Source organism: Euleptes europaea, chromosome 2, assembly GCF_029931775.1.
Source record: "Euleptes europaea isolate rEulEur1 chromosome 2, rEulEur1.hap1, whole genome shotgun sequence".
NCBI lineage: Eukaryota > Metazoa > Chordata > Lepidosauria > Squamata > Sphaerodactylidae > Euleptes > Euleptes europaea.
Genome location: NC_079313.1, coordinates 14,418,560 through 14,435,606, shown reverse-complemented (window position 1 = coordinate 14,435,606; position 17,047 = coordinate 14,418,560). Strand labels below are relative to the sequence as shown.

At 48.5% G+C, this 17,047-nt stretch overlaps 1 protein-coding gene across 1 annotated transcript; it reads left to right on the top strand.

The window, feature by feature from the left end:
• Window positions 1-1,064: 1,064 nt before the first annotated feature.
• BABAM1 (BRISC and BRCA1 A complex member 1) lies at window positions 1,065-16,172 on the top strand. Its single transcript, XM_056844554.1, has 8 exons — window positions 1,065-1,386; window positions 2,757-2,815; window positions 3,499-3,619; window positions 8,043-8,121; window positions 9,141-9,165; window positions 13,254-13,383; window positions 13,502-13,588; window positions 15,965-16,172. The coding sequence occupies exons 1-8, from the start codon at window positions 1,102-1,104 to the stop codon at window positions 16,163-16,165; spliced, it is 987 nt and encodes a 328-aa protein (XP_056700532.1). The 5' UTR covers window positions 1,065-1,101; the 3' UTR covers window positions 16,166-16,172.
• The last annotated feature ends 875 nt before the right edge of the window (window positions 16,173-17,047 follow it).

Sequence of the window (17,047 nt, the reverse complement as noted above, 5' to 3'; positions counted from 1 at the left end):
GACAGCGTGGTGTAGTGGTTAGAGTGTTGGGTTAAGATCTGGGAGACCCAGGTTTGATTCCCCACTCTACCATGGAAGCTCACTGGGGGACATCGGGCCAGTCATATACACTCACCCTGACCTACCTCACAGGGTTGTGAGAATAAAATGGAGGAGAGAGAACCATGCACATCACCCTAATGAGGTTGCCAGCTCCGGGGCGGGAAATACCTGGAGATTTTGGGGGGTGGGGCCTGAAGAGGGTGGGGTTTGGAGATGCCATTGAGTCCAATTGACAAGGCATGGTTCGGCCCCGCCAAGTGACATTTATTTAACCTCCTTGTAACAAATGAGTTTGACTCCTGTATTTTATCTGATAGTAGGGTTTCCAGGTCCCTCTTTGCCACCGGTGGGAGTTTTTTTGGGGTGGGGCCTGAGGAGGGCGTTTTGGGGAGGGACTTCAGTTCCATAGAGCCCAATTGCCAAAGTGGCCATTTTCTCCAGGAGAACTGATCTGTGTTGCCTGGAGATCAGTTGTAATAGTGGGAGAGCTCCAGCCACCACCTGGAGGTTGGCATACCGATACCCTAAGCTCCTTGGGGAAACGGCCGGATAAAAACTTGAGTAAATTGCAGGAGAAAGCTGTATGAGCCAAAGGGTTTTGTTTTTTTAATGAGAAAAGTTGGTGGAGAAGGAAGGGTTGTGTGCTCTCGTTCAAGAATGCTCTGTGATCCCTAGCTGTGTTGCTCTGTGTCTCAGCTGTAAGGGGCCCTCTCAAGTAAGCCAATGTGGTGTAGTGGTTAAGAGCGGTGGTTTGGAGCGCCGGTGGACTCTGATCTGAAGAACCAGGTTTGATTCCCCACTCCTCCACATGAGCGGCGGAAGCTAATCTGATGAACTGGATTTGTTTCCCCGCTCCTCCACATGAACCCAGCTGGGGGACCTTGGGCTAGTCACACTCTCTCAGCCCCACCTGCCTCACATGGTGACTGTTGTGGGAAGGGAAGGCGATTGTAAGCCAGTTTGATTCTTCCTTAAGTGGTAGAGAAAGTCGGCATATAAAAACCAAGTCTTCTTCTTCAAATAGCAATCCTGGATTCCCCCCTGGATCGTGGTTCCCTGATGGACACCTCAGAGCCTAGCAGTGCGACTGAGGAAGATGAGGAGAAAACGACAGTGGAGAGCAGGCCGAGGACCCGGTCCAACCCCGAGGGGGCCGAGGACCGCACCCTGAGCGCCCAAGCCAGCGTGGGGAGCCGCAGCGAAGGAGAAGGAGAGGCTGCCAGCACCGGCGACAGCCCGCAGAGCGCCACTGCTCCTGCTGCTGACGTCAAGGGCTGGCCCACCCCGGTGCCCCCCACCGAGTTCCAAGTCAAGACGCCACGGGTGAACTGCACTGAGAAAGTGGTGGGTGTCTGTCGGGACGACGGTTGCTGTCCAGTCTCAGTCCTGGGTGCAGATCTAGGAGTTAACAGGCCAAACTATGGAAAACCCCATTAAATGTTATCATTATTGATAATTCACAGTGGGTAGCCGTGTTAGTCTGTTTGCAGTAGTCAAAAAGGGCAAGAGTCCAGTAGCACCTTAAAGACTAACAAAAATATTTTCTGGTAGGGTATGAGCTTTCGTGAGCCACAGCTCACTTCTTCAGATACATTAATATCATTATTGAGTATCCTTAGTTTGGTGATTGAACCCTTGCTTTGAACATTCGAAGCTGCCTTATACTGAATCAGACCCTTGGTCCATCAAAGTCAGTATTGTCTACTCAGACGGGCAGCGGCTCTCCAGGGTCTCAGGCAGAGGTCTTTCACCTCACCTACTCGCCTAGTCCCATTAACTGGAGATGCCGGGGATTGAACCTGGGACCTTCTGCATGCCAAGCAGATGCTCTGCCACTGAGCCACAGCCCCTTCTGCTTTGCGTGCAGAAGGTCACAAATCCAGACTCTGGCATTTCCTGTAAGAGGTCTGCAGGTGTTGGGAAAGGCCTTTCTCTGCCCAGTGCCTCGGAGAAACACTTCTGGTCAGAACAGACAATACCGGCCCAGATGGATCTACAGTTTGACCTTGTGTAAGTCGGCTTCAGAGGTTCAATTTCAATCCTTCCAGGTCTGAGGGAGAACATCGAGCTTCTTTATCCGGGATCTCTTGCTGGTTAGCAGTTCAGGTCAGGTAGGCAATGTCTAATAGAGAAACCTGCAGTTTTTATGGCCGAGGGGAATGTTTAGCTCCTTCAAGGCTCTGAAGTGTTTTGGAAAATGATTCCATCTTTCAGGAGCTGCAGTTTTTAGACAGGGAGAAACAAACATCCCATCAAAGTAACAAACTGTGCTGCATAATTAGCCTTTTATTTATTTATTACCAATACCTGTAATGACATATTTATTAAAACATTTCTACCCCGTCTTCCCTCATGGTTCAAGGCGTCTTACAATAATAGTTTTGTAAAATCCAGTGAAAACCAGAATAAAACACAACACATCTTGTTTTTTTTAGAGCTTCACCAGTTGCGCGAGAAGAGAAATTATTTTGTTAGATATTTTTTTCCCCAAATAGCCAAACACCCCCTTTCTTTTGGGCGTGAAGGACAAGGGGAAGGTGCTGTGTTATTTTCCCCTCAAATTCCCGCCCCCAAAAACCCTTCAAATCTCATTTTACCTTGAAAATGCTCTAACTTTCTAGCTTGGCCCCTGCATTGCCCTGGGTTTTGTTCCTGGACGAATGTGAGTTTCCCCCTCCCCAACCGTCATTTCTCTGCTACTCTTTTTCTCTCAGATTATCTGCTTGGACCTGTCTGAAGAAATGTCCTTTTCCAAACTAGAGTCCTTTAACGGGTAAGAAGCTGTATTTGTATTGGTAGGAACTTTTTCCTCTGGGTAGATTTTTAGCAGGACAGAAACATTTATTGGGAAAAGATTGCTCATGTCTGGTGTGACATGTTTTGAAAAAAAGTTTAAAAGGAACGCTTAGGGCTGTTTAGCTTGGAAAGAAGGCAGTTAAGGGGAGACATGATAGAGGTCTATAAAATGATGCATGGTTTGGAGAGAGTGGACAGGGAAAAGCTTTTCTTCCTCTCTCAAATTCTAGAACGCGGAGTCATCTGCTGAGGCTGGAGGGTGAGAGATTCAGAACAGATGAAAGGAAGTATTTCTTCACACAATGCATAGTTAAATTGTGGAACTCCCTGCTGCAGGATGTGCATGGTTTTTATATGCCAACTTTGTCTACCTTTTAAGGAAAGTCAAACTGGCTTCCCTTCTGCTGCCTACAACAGAACTGTGACTAGGCCAAGGGTCACCCAGCTGGTTTCATGTGCAGGGGTGGGGAATCAAACCCAGTTCACCAGATTAGGGTCCATCGCTCTTAACCACTATGCCTTGCTGGCTCTTAGAGAGGAAGACTAATGTGGAACAAAACTTGAACTGGAAAAGTGATGGATCTAGGAGGAGGCAAATGGATGCCAGAGAGGGCGGTGCCTTATTTTGTGATGTTTTCTCTCCCTCTCCCCCAATGTTAGGTCCAAAACAAACGCCTTGAACATCTCCCAGAAGATGATAGAGATGTTTGTTCGGACCAAGCACAAGATCGACAAGAGCCATGAGTTTGCGCTGGTGGTGGTCAACAGTGACGTCACGTGGGTATGTTGCCTCGTTGTGCGTGTCAGTGGCTTCAGATACTGTGCACCGGCCGTTGGTCTCCTGTTGCAAACATGGGCTGTGTTTCCTGTCTATCCCCCCACCCCTCTTGGATCCATTTCCCATGGGGGCCTCTCCAAATCCAACAGTCTGGAGGACTGGATTTTCCCCGATTCTCTGTGCAACTGCAGAATTTGGTAACTGGCCTAGAACTTGAACACATGAAGCTGCCTTATTCTGAATCAGACCCTTGGTCTACCAAAGTCAGTACTATCTACTCAGACCGGCAGTGGATCTCCAGGGTCTCAGGCAGAGGGTCTTTCACATCGCCTTCTTGCCTGGTCCCTTTAACTACAGATGCCAGGGATTGAACCTGGGGCCTTCTGCATGCCAAGCAGATGCTCTACCACTGAGCCACGGCCCCTCCCAGTCTGCAAATCTCATTCAAGTAAATGAAAGGTTCTTGTCCACATGAGCTTGGAGGCTAGGAGAGGGCAGCCTTCTGGAAGACTCTATTGACTTTTGCAGCCAAGATGAAGCTGGGGTGAGGGCTGGGTGAGCTGGGATTTTGTACTTTGCACCTCCAACTCAATAAGATTCTAGCAGTCTTTAGTTAGTTAGACCAATCAATTAGAAATGTTTGCTCGATTAAAAAACACTTCCGATTAATCAGCCAACATCTTTTTTTCTTAAGAAGAAACATAGAATCATAGAGTTGGAAGGGACCACCAGGGTCATCTAGTCCAACCCCCTGCACCACTTAGGAAACTCACGACCACCTCCCCTCCCCAAACCCCAGTGACCAGAAGATGGCCAAGATGCCCTCCCTCTAATGTTCTGCCTAAGGTCACAGAATCAGCATGGCTGACAGATGGCCATCTAACCTCATCTTTGAAGCTTCCAGGGAAAGAGCGCTCACCACCTCCCGAGGAAGCCTGTTCTACTGAGGAACCGCTCTAACTGTTAGAAAATTCTTCCTAATGTCTAGATAGAAACTCTTTGGATTTAATTTCAACCCGTTGGTTCTGGTCCGACCCTCTGGGGCAACAGAAGACAACTCGGCACCATTGAGTACATGTAAAAATTTCAGATGGAAGGCCACCATCTTAGAATGACAAATTGAGTCCAGTAGCACCTTAAAGATGAATGAGATTCCCAGGGTACCTACTCTGGGAAACATATTGGTTGGTAAGATGCTACTGGACTTGAATCTTGCTCTTCTACTGTCGACCAACACAGCTGCCCACTTGAAAACCATCTTGGACATTTCTCCTTTCACTCAGGAGGAAGCAGGGTTGGCGTATCACTCAGAAAATCAGTCAGATGTTTGCCAAATGGTCCTATAATCAGGAATACTCCTATGTAGCTGGCACCTTCAATCTTATTTTCATGGGGGTGTCATTTGTTGGGAGGGGGAGGACTCATTGCCCCCAAGCTCGGCAACAGGGCAGGGGCCCACCTGGCAGCCGAGGAAAGCCGTTCCTTCCTGCTATAACTGCGCTCCAGACAGGAAGAAGAAGCACAACTCCCAGGTGTGTTTTTTTTCCTTTTTAAAGTTAATGCCGTTGCTCCACAATCAGTGTTTTTGTCATCGTGGTGTAGTGGTTAAGAGCGGTGGACTCTAGTCTGGAGAGCCAGGTTTGATTCCCGATTCCTCCACATGAGCAGCGGACTCTAATCTGGAGAACTGGGTTGGTTTCCCCACTCCTACACATGAAGCCTGCTGGGTGACCCTGGGCTAGTCACAGTTCTCTAAGCGCTCTCTCAGCCTCACCCACCTCACAAGGTTATTGAGAGGGGAAGGGACGGTAATTGTGAGCCGGTTTGAGCCTCCTTAAAAGGTAGAGAAAATCAGCATATGAAAACCAACTTTTCTTCTTTAACAAAAGCACCAAACTATTTGACAATTAAAGCATCTTTTCTGGTTGTAATAAAGTTAATTTGTAATATTTAGTTAAGGAGCCCTGTGGTGCAGAGTGGTAAGCTGCAATACTGCAGTCCAAGCTCTGCTCACGACCTGAGTTCGATCCTGACGGAAGTTGGTTTCAGGTAGGCGGCTCAAGGTTGACTCAGCCTTCCATCCTTCCGAGGTCAGTAAAATGAGGACCCAGCTTGCTGGGGGTAAAGGGAAGATGACTGGGGAAGGCACTGGCAAACCACCCTGTGAACAAAAGTCTGCATAGGAAACGTCGGGATGTGATGTCACCCCATGGGTCAGGAATGACCCGGTGCTTGTACAGGAGACCTTGACCTTTTTAATAAAGTTAGCACTGTCAAAGATAGGATATTTTGGAGGACTTTCATTCATAGGGTCGCCATGAGTCGGAAGCGACTTGATGGCACTTAACACACACACACACATACAGCACTTAATCAGTCAACTGCCCAACTTTTTGGCTGGACAGCCACATCTAGGAGGGAATACCTCAGAGATGAGGAAGGCCTTGTGCTGCATGGATATCTAAACAAAACAGCTGAGGACTAGATTTTTCCAGTATTCTTAACAATAATACTAAGCCTTTAAAAATTATGTGATGTTCAGAAAATCAAATCCATTATCCGGACGCTACCAAATTAGTGAGAAGAGAGCATTTGAAACAAAGTCTTTGGTAGTCTGTATGAATTTCTGGTCTAGGCTTTGGCCTAGTAAATAAGAAGGAAAAACAAGTGGGGGGAAAAGGAAGGAGGAGGGTTGGGGGGAAGTGTTTGGGTGCCTGGTGGGCATGCATCAAGACGCAATATTAGGTCATGGCTGCTGTTTCTGTGAGGTGTCAGAAATGTCATCAGAACACCCCGTAAATGCCTCAAATGCACCATTTTAAAAACATGTTTTTTTTAAAAAAACACCTTCATATACAAATGTATGCAGACTTTAAACCATTGACTTATTGACAAACGCCTAGGGTTAGTCCACCAAAACGTTTTTCATCAAAGCATATGAAGAAGGGTTGGTTTTTAGATCCCGCTTTTCTCTACCTTTAAGGCAGGGATGGGGAACCTCAGGCCCTTGGGAGCTCCGGGGCCCTACAGTGGAGGTGGGGCGGAGGGCGGCCCTCCCCAAGGGTGTTCCTGGGGCCACGGCTTACAGGGGCGCTGCGGTGCCCTTTGGACCTCCTTTCGCCGACTGTCGGCTGTTGGTCAGCGGGAGGGACGCATCCCCCAAGGCTGCCCCCTTCAGCCGCGGTGTGCAGGAACGCCGCAGCACATTGTAAGCCCCTCTCACTGCCTGTCGGCTGTTGAGCAGTGAGAGGGAGGCGGGGGGGGGGGAGCCAGTGGCTCCCAGCGGCAGAGCATGTATGCTGGAGCTGATCGAGCTTCGGGGGGCCTTTTGTGGACTCTGGGGGGGAGGGCATGGAGACTGGGGCCTGGTTGCGGGGCTTCGTGCGTCGCCATATGTGTGTGTGTGTGTGGGGAGGCTGGGGCCCAGTCGCACAGGGCCGGCGGGGGTGTGTGTGTGTGGGGGGAAGGCTTTTCTCTTTTCTTCCTCTTTTTCTGTCACACTTTCTCCTTTCTCTCCCTCTCTTTCTCCCTTTTTCTGTCTCTTTCTTTGTCTCCTTCCGACCTTTTTTTTCTTTCTCCCCCTCTCTCCATTTCTTCCTCCCTTTCTCTCTCTTTCTCCCTCCCTCCCTTTTCCTCTTTCTCTGTTTTCCTTCCTCCCTTGCCGATCGACTGTGGGCTGTGCCCCCCTGGCACTTCGTTTGCTCGGGCCCACCGCTGGCTGCCCTCCTGCCTGGGAGGGGGGGAGCGGGGGCGCCCTGCAGGCCTTCTGTGTGGCCTCCCCTGGGGTTGCCAACCTCCAGGTGGTGGCTGGAGACCTGGCAACCCTAGCCTCTCCCCTCCCCCATCGGGAGATCTACACCTGGTATGGCCCCTGAATGATGTTATAAATGTGCAAATGGCCCTTGGCAGGAAAAAGGTTCCCCACCCCTTCTTTAAGGAGTCTTCTGGTGGCTTACAATCTCCTTCTCTTCCTCTCCCCACAACACACACCCTGTGAAGTAGGTGAGGCTAAGAAAGTTTGGAGAACTGTGACTAGCCCAAGGTCACCCAGCAGGCTTCATGTGGAGGAGTGGGGAAACCAACCCGGTTCTCCAGATCAGAGTCCATCGTTCTTAACCGCTTCACCACACTGGTGATCATGATGATATAATGGCTACACTGGAATACCTTTGCTCAAATGTGAAAATGGCTGTGGCTTTGGGAGGACCCAAACTCTATGGCACTTTCACACAGCCCAAATAATACACTTTCAATCCACTTTCAGTCTACTTTAAAGGTGGATTTACAGTTCACAGGCAAAATCCACTTGCAAACGATCGTTGAGGTGCAGTGAAAGTGGATTGAAAGTGCATTATTTGGGCTGTGTGAAAGTGCCCTCAGAGAGATGCTTCTGTAACTCTTTCTCTCTCTCCCCCTCCCTCCCCAGCTCTCAGGCTTCACTTCCGATCCCAGAGAGGTCTGCAGCTGTTTATATGACCTGGAAACGGTGGTCTGCAAGTCCTTCAGTATCCTTTCTCTGCGTGTGCCTTTGTTGAGGGGGAAAGGGCCCCTTGATAATTCAGGAGAGCCGCAGCCAGAGTAAAACATTAGACAAGATTGTCATTGCAGTGTAAGAGGTGCAAGGAAATGGTATGCAGTGTCGGAGGGAGGGTCCTTTTTATATAGGAAGCAGTAACTGTATGCCTTTGCTGCAAAATCGGCACCTTGATGGTTGTTTAAAGCCTCTCCCCCCCCCTCCAAATCAACCTAGCACACTGGAAAAAGTGAAGCTAGTGATGATCTTTGTTTTGAGCTATGGTGGGGGGGCGAAGTGTTTAATCCTCTGCTAACTGGACCCTCTTCAAGATAATCTTAATTTGGCCTGGCTTCATAACACCTGGGGGATGAAGAGTGACGGGTTAGAGATTTTAAATTTGCAGTTTTAATCACATTTTGATTGTGACCTTTACCCTCATGTTTTGCTTATGTTCTAGAAGGGTGGGGTTTTAATTTAACACATAGTTAAATTGTGGAACTCCCTGCCCCGGGATGTGGTGATGGCTGCCAACTTGCAAGGCTTTTAGAGGGGAGTGGACATGTTCATGGAGGAGGGGGCTATTCATGGCTATTAGTAAAAATGGATGCTAGTCATGATGCGTACCTGTTCTCTCCAGGATCAGAGGAGGATGCCTATTATATTAGGTGCTGTGGAACACAGATAATGCTGCTGCAGTTGTCTTGTTTGTGGGCTTCCTAGAGGCACCTGGTTGGCCACTGAGTGAACAGACTGCTGGACTTGATGGGCCTTGGTCTGATCCAGCAGGGCTTTTCTTATGTTCATCTTAATTCAGCCTGGCTTCATAAACACCTGGGGGATGAAGATGATGGGTTAGAGATTTTAAATTTGCAGTTGTAATCACATTTTGATTGTGACCTTTACTCTCCTGTTTTGCTTAGATTCTAGAAAGGATGGGTTTTAATATTATCATAGCATATATGGGAAAATAACATATTGTGTGAATTTGCCTTAGCATTTCTGCCTTAGATTTGGAGGGCCTTTTCAACCTCATGTAAGTTCTGGTCTTTGATTGTGCCTCGGTCAGACTTGGCCCCTTTGGTCTTTTGTGTTACTGTCTGACTGAAGTATTTAGTAGTCAGTTTTCTGCTTTCAAAATGCTTCAGAAGTGGCTTTTTAATAATAAAATTAATCCCAACCATAATGAAATCCAGAAACAACCAGTGGGACTGCACCATAGAGTCGGATACAATCCAAGAAAACAGCAGAAAACTCAAACCATCTGGAAAGCTGAATGGTCTTAACCAAGCATGAAAATGACTTAGAGCTGCACCCCCCTTGCCCACCCACCAGTCCCTTTGCCCTCTGATTTGGGATGGTATATGCAGTGGTTAGAGAGTTAGACTTAGGCGTTTAAGCATGGGTACTTTCACTCACGTTCGCCTTTGGTATGAATCGGTTGTTCCTTGGAGTTATGCATGAGTTTTCCATCCATTAGAGATGACCTTGTGCCCAGCCCTCACAATGTCCGGGTCTTCCCATTCCTCTGTTAACTGGACATTTCCCTCTTCCCTGAGCAAAGCCCCAGTGAAATCCCCATGCAGAAGGCAAAGTGTGGGGCATGCAAGCTTGGTTTGCTCACAGCCAATTACAAAGCAGCATGTCCAGAGGCGGGGACTCAAATATTTCCTGCTTCCTTGGAGCTCTTTTTGAGCAGAAGAAAGGCTTTTGAAAAACCGAGGCTTGGATTTTTCTCCTCCCCCCTTTCAGATTGTTCTGGGTTGTTGTTTTTTGTTGTTGTTCTTAAAATGCTTTTTTATGTGGCAATTAGGTTTTGGGAGGGGGATTTGCACTCACAGTAAGCACTACAAGGAAGCCAATTACAAAGCAGCATTTAAAGGGGCGGGGACTTGATTTGAGTTTGGAGACTGCTGGTGCATAGATTCCCAGCCGGAAAGTGTGGGTCCAGCAAGCAACGAACCTCAGGTAAAACTCCCATCCATAAATGACGTAAAATCGGGAAGATCAAGGTTCGAATCCCTACTCTGCCATGAAAGCTTGCTGGGGGACCGTGGGGCAGTCAGCTATAACCCTGTAAGATAGGTAAGGCTAAGAGTGAGGAGTAAATAGAGCAGGAGAAAATGGTGTAAGCTGCTTCTGGTCCCCATTGGGGAGAAAGGTGGGATGCAGATGAAGTAAAAATAAAATATGACACCTTAAAAAAGGTGAAGGTCCCCTGTGCAAGTACCAGGTCATTCCTGACCCATGGGGTGATGTCACATCCCGACGTTTCCTAGGCAGACTTTGTTTACGGGGTGGTTTGCCAGTGCCTTCCCCAGTCGTCTTCCCTTTACCCCCAGCATGCTGGGTGCTCATTTTACCGACCTCGGAAGGATGGAAGGCTGAGTCAACCTCGAGCCGGCTGCCTGAAACCGACTTCCGTCAAGATCGAGCTCAGACTGCAGTACTGAAGCTTACCACTCTGACGCCTTACACTTTTAAAAAATAAACCCTTGAACACAGGAAGAAGCCGTATGCAATATCATCAGGACCACTAACCTGCCCCTCTAAGTATTGTTCGCTCTGATCGGTAGCAGCTCTTCAGGGACTCAGACAGAGAAAGGCCTTTCCCGTAACCTGCTCCGTGAGATCCTTAACGGGAGGCTGAGCACGAGTTCTTCTGCATGCCAAGTTCGCGCTCTTCCACTGAGCATTGGCTGCTCAGGCTAAAAATAGGAGGGCATCACTGTAGATCATGGGGTCCCCAACCTATTTGAGCCTGCGGGAACATTTGGAATTCTGGCCCGGCATGGTGGGCGCAGCCACAAAATGGCTGCCACAGGAGATGGCGCCAGCCACAAAATGGCTCCCACAGCTTAACTTCAGTAACAGTATAGATAATGATGAAGAAGAGGAGGAGTTTTTATATGCTGACTTTCTCGTACCACTTAAGGAAGAATCAAACCGGCTTAAAATCACCTTCCCCTCCCCACAACAGATACCCTGTGAGGTAGGTGGGGCTGAGAGAGCTCTTAAGAGAGCTGTGACTGGCCCAAGGTCACCGAGCTGGCTTCGTGTGTAGGAGCGGGAAAACAAAGCCAGTTCACCAGATTAGCCTCTGCCCTGACCTGGATGGCCCAGGCTAGCCTGATCTCGCCAGATCTCAGAAGCTAAGCAGGGTCAGCCCTGGATAGTATTTGGATGGGAGACCACCAAGGAAGTCCAGGGTTGCTGTGCAGAGGAAGGCACTGGCAAGCCACCTCTGTTAGTCTCTTGCCGTGAAAACTCCAAAAAGGGGTCGCCATAAGTCGGCTGCGACTTGAAGGCACTTTACACACACACTCATGTGGAGGAGTGGAGAATTAAACCCGGGTCTCCAGATCAGAGCCCACTGTTCCAAACCACCACTCTTAACCACTGTGCCACAGATCCTTGTGCTGGGCTGGCTGCCGCTGCAACTTTTAAAAAAATCTGCACAGCCGTCGGGGCGCCCTGCTGTAGATGTTTGCCCATGAACATGTTAAGCTGCTTTATACAGAGTCAGCCCATCAGTCCACGGTTAACTCTGAGATCCAGTTTAACTGGAGACAGTGGGAGCGGACCTGAGAATTTCCTCATGCAAGGCACACGCTGTGCTGTTTTAGACAGCTTTGTGTATCTGACTTATGAGTCACTGAAGCTTCCCCCCCACCATAGCACTTAACTCATCAAATTTCACAACAATTTTCATGACAATCAACAGTAATGGTGCTAATTGGAAAAATGTTTCCTTTGTTCAGGCTTCTGAGCTATTTTCAACAATCTATTACATTCATTGTGTCAAAAAGGGATGAGAATAATTTATTTTCTGTATATTTGTGTGAAGTGCGGTCAAATCGCTTCCGACTCATGGTGACCCTATGAATCAATGTCCTCCAAAATGTCCTATCTTTGACAGCCTTGCTCAGGTCTTGCAAATTGAGGGCTGTGGCTTCCTTTATTGAGTCAATCAATCTCTTGTTGGGTCTTCCTCTTTTCCTGCTGCCCTCAACTTTTCCTAGCATGACTGTCTTTTCTAGTGACACTTCTCATAATGTGACCAAAATACGATAGCCTCAGTTTAGTCATTTTAGCTTCTGGGGTCAGTTCAGGCTTGATGTGATCTAGAACCCGCTGACTTGTTTTTTTGGCAGTCCACGGTATCCGTAACACTCTCCTCCAACACCACATTTCAAAGGAGTCTACTTTCTTCCTGTCAGCTTTCTTCATTGTCCAGCTTTCACACCCATACATAGTAATAGGGAATACGATGGCATGAATCAACTTAATCTTGAATCAACATCCTTACACTTCAGAATCTTTCCTAGCTCCTTTGTGGCTGCCTTTCCCAGTTTCAATCTCCTTCTGATTTCTTGGGCTGCAATCTCCCTTTTGGTTGATGACGGAGCCAAGGAATAGAAAGTCTTCAACAATTCTATATATTTACCACATTTATGACTTTCTGCCCAGTCTGAGCCACCAAGATGGCTGCTTGTGAAGAATTCTGCCCACCACCCTATAATCAGAGAAAGTGAGAAGAAATTATAGGCAAGGACTGTAACTTCTCTGCTTATCTTTAGTGGCCAGCTTTCCCTATAGGGTTGGGGAGAAGCAGAGACAATTAGCTGCCCAGAAGAATTAGACGACCAGAGAGAATTCATGAGAGAGAGAAAGGTGACCTTTTTAATTTTGAGTTGTGTGACATTGTTCAGGCCTTGGCCTGTTCTCGCTTCCCAGGGAATTCTACAGTGTTTGTGCTTTTGGTTTAGCTGGGCCAAGCACCTGGGGTGTGTTGAGTCTTCAGCCGTGAGAATCCTTATCTTCGGGTTGCCTGGCAACGCCAGGCCGGTATCCCAAAAAAGAAGTGTTTTAAGTCAAGTAACTTTCCCTGAAAAGTATTGCCCGCTTTGCTACGCCTATAAGCGGTCATGTCTTCAGTCTATGCCTGCTAGTCTTTGCAGAACCTCCTTCTGATTTCTCGGCTGCAGTCTCCCTTTTGCTTGATGATGGAGCCAAGGAATAGAAAGTCTTCAACATGCTCTGAACATGCTGGTAATTACTCCTGTGAATGAATATGACTCAACACGCACACATTTTGTCCTCCCCCCCCCCCGCTCTGGACAGACAGCAGAAGACAGAGCTTCCAGTGACAGAGAACGTCCAAACTATCCCGCCTCCGTACGTGGTCCGGACCATCTTGGTGTACAGCCGGCCCGCCTGCCAACCTCAGCTTGCCATCACAGAGCAGATGAAGGTGTGTTCTTCTTTGTCCCCACGTTGCAAGTCCTCCTCCCAAATGCTTCCTCCAGAGGGGTGGGACCCAGAAGCTAACTTCTCCATTGCCATGAGCCTCCCCTTCTCTCTTCCCACAGAAAATGCTACAATGCCCTTACTTCTTTTTTGATGTCCTGTACATCCACAATGGTGCGGAGGAAAAAGAGGAAGAGACCAGCTGGAAGGTAAGAGCTCCCAGGGCCCAGCCGGATTCAAATCAAAGGTCTCCCCTCTAGTCCAGCATCCTGTTTTTATATGCCAACTTTCTCCACCACTTAAGGAAGAATCAAACCAGCATACAATCACCTTCCCTTCCCCTCCCCACACGAGGTGGGTGGGACTGTGAGGTGGGTGGGGCTGAGAGAGCTCTAACAGAGCTGTGACTTGCCCAAGGACACTCAGCTGGCTTCATGTGGAGGAGTGGGGAAACCAACCCAGTTCACCAGATTCGCCTCCGCCGCTCATATGGAGGAGTGGGGAATCAAAGCCGGTTCTCCAGATTAGAGTCCACCACTCCAAACCACCGCTCTTGACCACTACACCACACGGGCTTCCATGCTTGCAGTGGCCAGCCAGCATGGCATAGTGGATAGATTGTTGAATTGACACGCTGACCCAGGTTCAAATCCCCACTTCTACCCTGGAAGTTCGCTGGGTGACTTTGGGCCAGTCACAGTTCTCTCAGCCTAACCTACTTCACAGGGTGGTTGTTTCAAGAATATCGAGGAGGGGAGAACGATGAGCTATACCAGGGGGTCCCTCACCTTTTTGAGCCTGCGGGCACATTTGGCATTCTGACATGGCATGGTGGGCACAACAAAATGGCTGCTGCAGGAGGCGGAGCCAGCCACAAAATGATTGCCGAAGGTGAACTTCAGTAGCATAGCACAGATCCTTGTGCTATGGTGGCAGCTGCTGCCAAAGTGATGCGTTAAAAAAGCTGCACAGCCAATCAGAAGCCTTGCTGGGGAAAAGCCCTACCTGACCCCACCCACTTCCTAAAAACACTTGGCGGGCACCAGAAAAGGGGACCCCTGGACTATGCTATCAGTATGTATTATCTATTGCTGTGTTTATCTTGCTGTCACAGCTCTGTATTTCTATTTATGTCCTATCATTCCTTGCGTGGTTTAGAATCAGAGTTGGAAGGGTGTCACCAGGGTCATCTAGTCCAACCCCTTGCACAATGCAGGAAACTCACAATTTTCCCCACACCCCCAGTGACCCCTACTCCATGCCCAGAAGATGCCCAAAATGCCTTTTCTCTCATGATCAGCCTATGGTCATAGAATCACCATTGCTGACAGATGGCCATCTAGCCTCTGCTTAAAAACCTCCAGGGAATGAGCACTTACCACCTCCCGAGGAAGCCTGTTCCACTGAGGAACTGCTCTGACTGTTAGAAAATTCTTCTTAATGTCTAGACGGAAACTTTTAAGTTCAACCCGTTGGTTCTGGTCCAGCCTTCTGGGGCAACAGAAAACAACTCGGCACCATCGTCTATATGACAGCCCTTCAAGTTCTTGAAGACGGTTATCGTATCCCCTCTCAGTCTTCTCCTCTTCAGGCTAAACATACCCAGCTCCTTCATCCTTTCCTCATAGGACTTGGTCTCCAGACCCCTCACCATCTTTGTTGCCCTCCTCTGGACACGTTTCAGCTTGTCTACACCCTTCTTAAATTGTGGTGCCCAAAACTGAACACAGTACTCTAGGTGATGTCTAATCAGAGCAGAGTAAAGCAGTACCATCACTTTGCGTGATCTGGACACTATATCAACTCTTCTTATTCTACAAGAGAGAAAATGAGTGCAAGTACACACAACTAAATGGAACCTCCATATTCAGAGGCAGTGATCCCAGTTGCTTGCAAACAAACAACAGGGGAAAGGTCCATTACTTCCTTTCTGTAGGCATCCCCGTAGCATCAGGCTGGATGCTGGATAGACTGTTGATCTGATCCAGTAGACACTAGATCACATCTGATCCAGCGGATCCATAAGGGTGGATCTATAGCAGTGGTTCCCAACGTGGGGCACACGCCTCACAGGGGGGCAATTTGATTTTTAAGGGGGGCAATTCGAGAATGAGTTACTAACATGAATTTTTTGCATTTCTTATGGTTCTAGGGGCCTCATATACAGTATGTAAATATATATTGTGACATACACTTTTAAAATTAAAATCAGAATGTACACGGCGGTCAGCTGGTGACAATGTCACAGGGGGGGCATCAGGATTTTAGAGATGCTTAGGTGGGGCATGGCCAAAAAAAGGTTGGGAACCACTGAGCTATAGGTAGGGTTGCCAACCTCCACATGGGGACTGGAGATCTCCTGCTATTACAACTGCTCTCTAGGCAACTGAGTTCAGTTCACCTGGAGAAAAGGGCCGCTTTGGAAGGTGGACTCTATGGCATTCTACCTCCCCTCTCCAAACCCCACCCTCCTCAGGCTCAACCCCCCAAATATCCAGGTATTTCCCAACCCAGAGCCGGCAACCCTAGCTGGGAGTAATCCCCAACCTTGCAGTTCAGAGTCTCGCTTCTCTCTTTCCCCCCAGGAGATGTGTACCTTCTTCAGCAGCCTGGACATGAAAGGCACCAACTACAAGTACGAGGTGTCCCTGACGGGCCCAGCCGTGGAACTCCACAACTGCATGGCCAAGTTGCTGGCTCACCCTCTCCAGCGCCCCTTCCAGACCCACGCCTCCTATAGCATGCTGGAGGAAGAGGAGGTGGCGGAGATTGAGGCTGTTGTCTGACACAGACTGAGGGGGTTTGCAGATGGGATTGTAATGAAGCCTCTCTGTTTCCAAGGAGGCTTCTGGCGTGGAAACGGGACTGGTTGGTTGTGATTCAAGTTTTGTAATGCAATCAGGAAGCGGTATAGAGAATGGGGGGGGGGCAGTGGAAGGGATGAAGGTACTAGAAGGTCCTGGGGGGGTGAGAAGGGGTGGAGAAAGTTCTAAAATAAGAATAACCCGTTCTTGGCGAAAGATTTTCCAGGTCGATCAACTAAGGGGTTTTCTGATACTTATTTAATCTCTTGGTTCATCCACTGAAATAAACTTTCCTTTCAAACCTCTTGAAGGAAGGCAGCGGTTTCTCAGAAGCAATTCATTTACTCTGCTTTTATACTCTGCTTTTCTCCCCGTGGGGACCCAAAGAAGCTGGCAACATCGTTCTCCCCTCCTCTATCCTTTCAACATCAGCCCTGTGAGGTAGGCTAGGCTGAGAAGGACTGGCCCGAGGACACACAGCAAGCTTCATGTTGGAATTCAAATATTGGTCTCTCAGATCCTCCCTGATCTGACTCTCTGTGCCATGGTGGGTATTCTGGCTCAGTGCTGAGTATTGCTGGAAATTTTAGTGAGGTGCTGAATAAATCGATTTAAACATCTTCTGTTTGCTTTGGAAAGGCGTCTTTAACCAACCACCTTCCTTCCTTACATAAGAACACAAGAAAGGCCCTGCTGGATCAGACCAAGGTCCATCAAGTCCAGCAGTCAGTTCACACAGTGGCCAACCAGGTGCCTCTAGGAAGCCCACAAACAAGACGACGGCAGCAGCACCGTCCTGCCTGTGTTCCACAGCACCTAATATATCCGGCATGATCCTCTGATCCTGGAGCGAATAGGTATGCA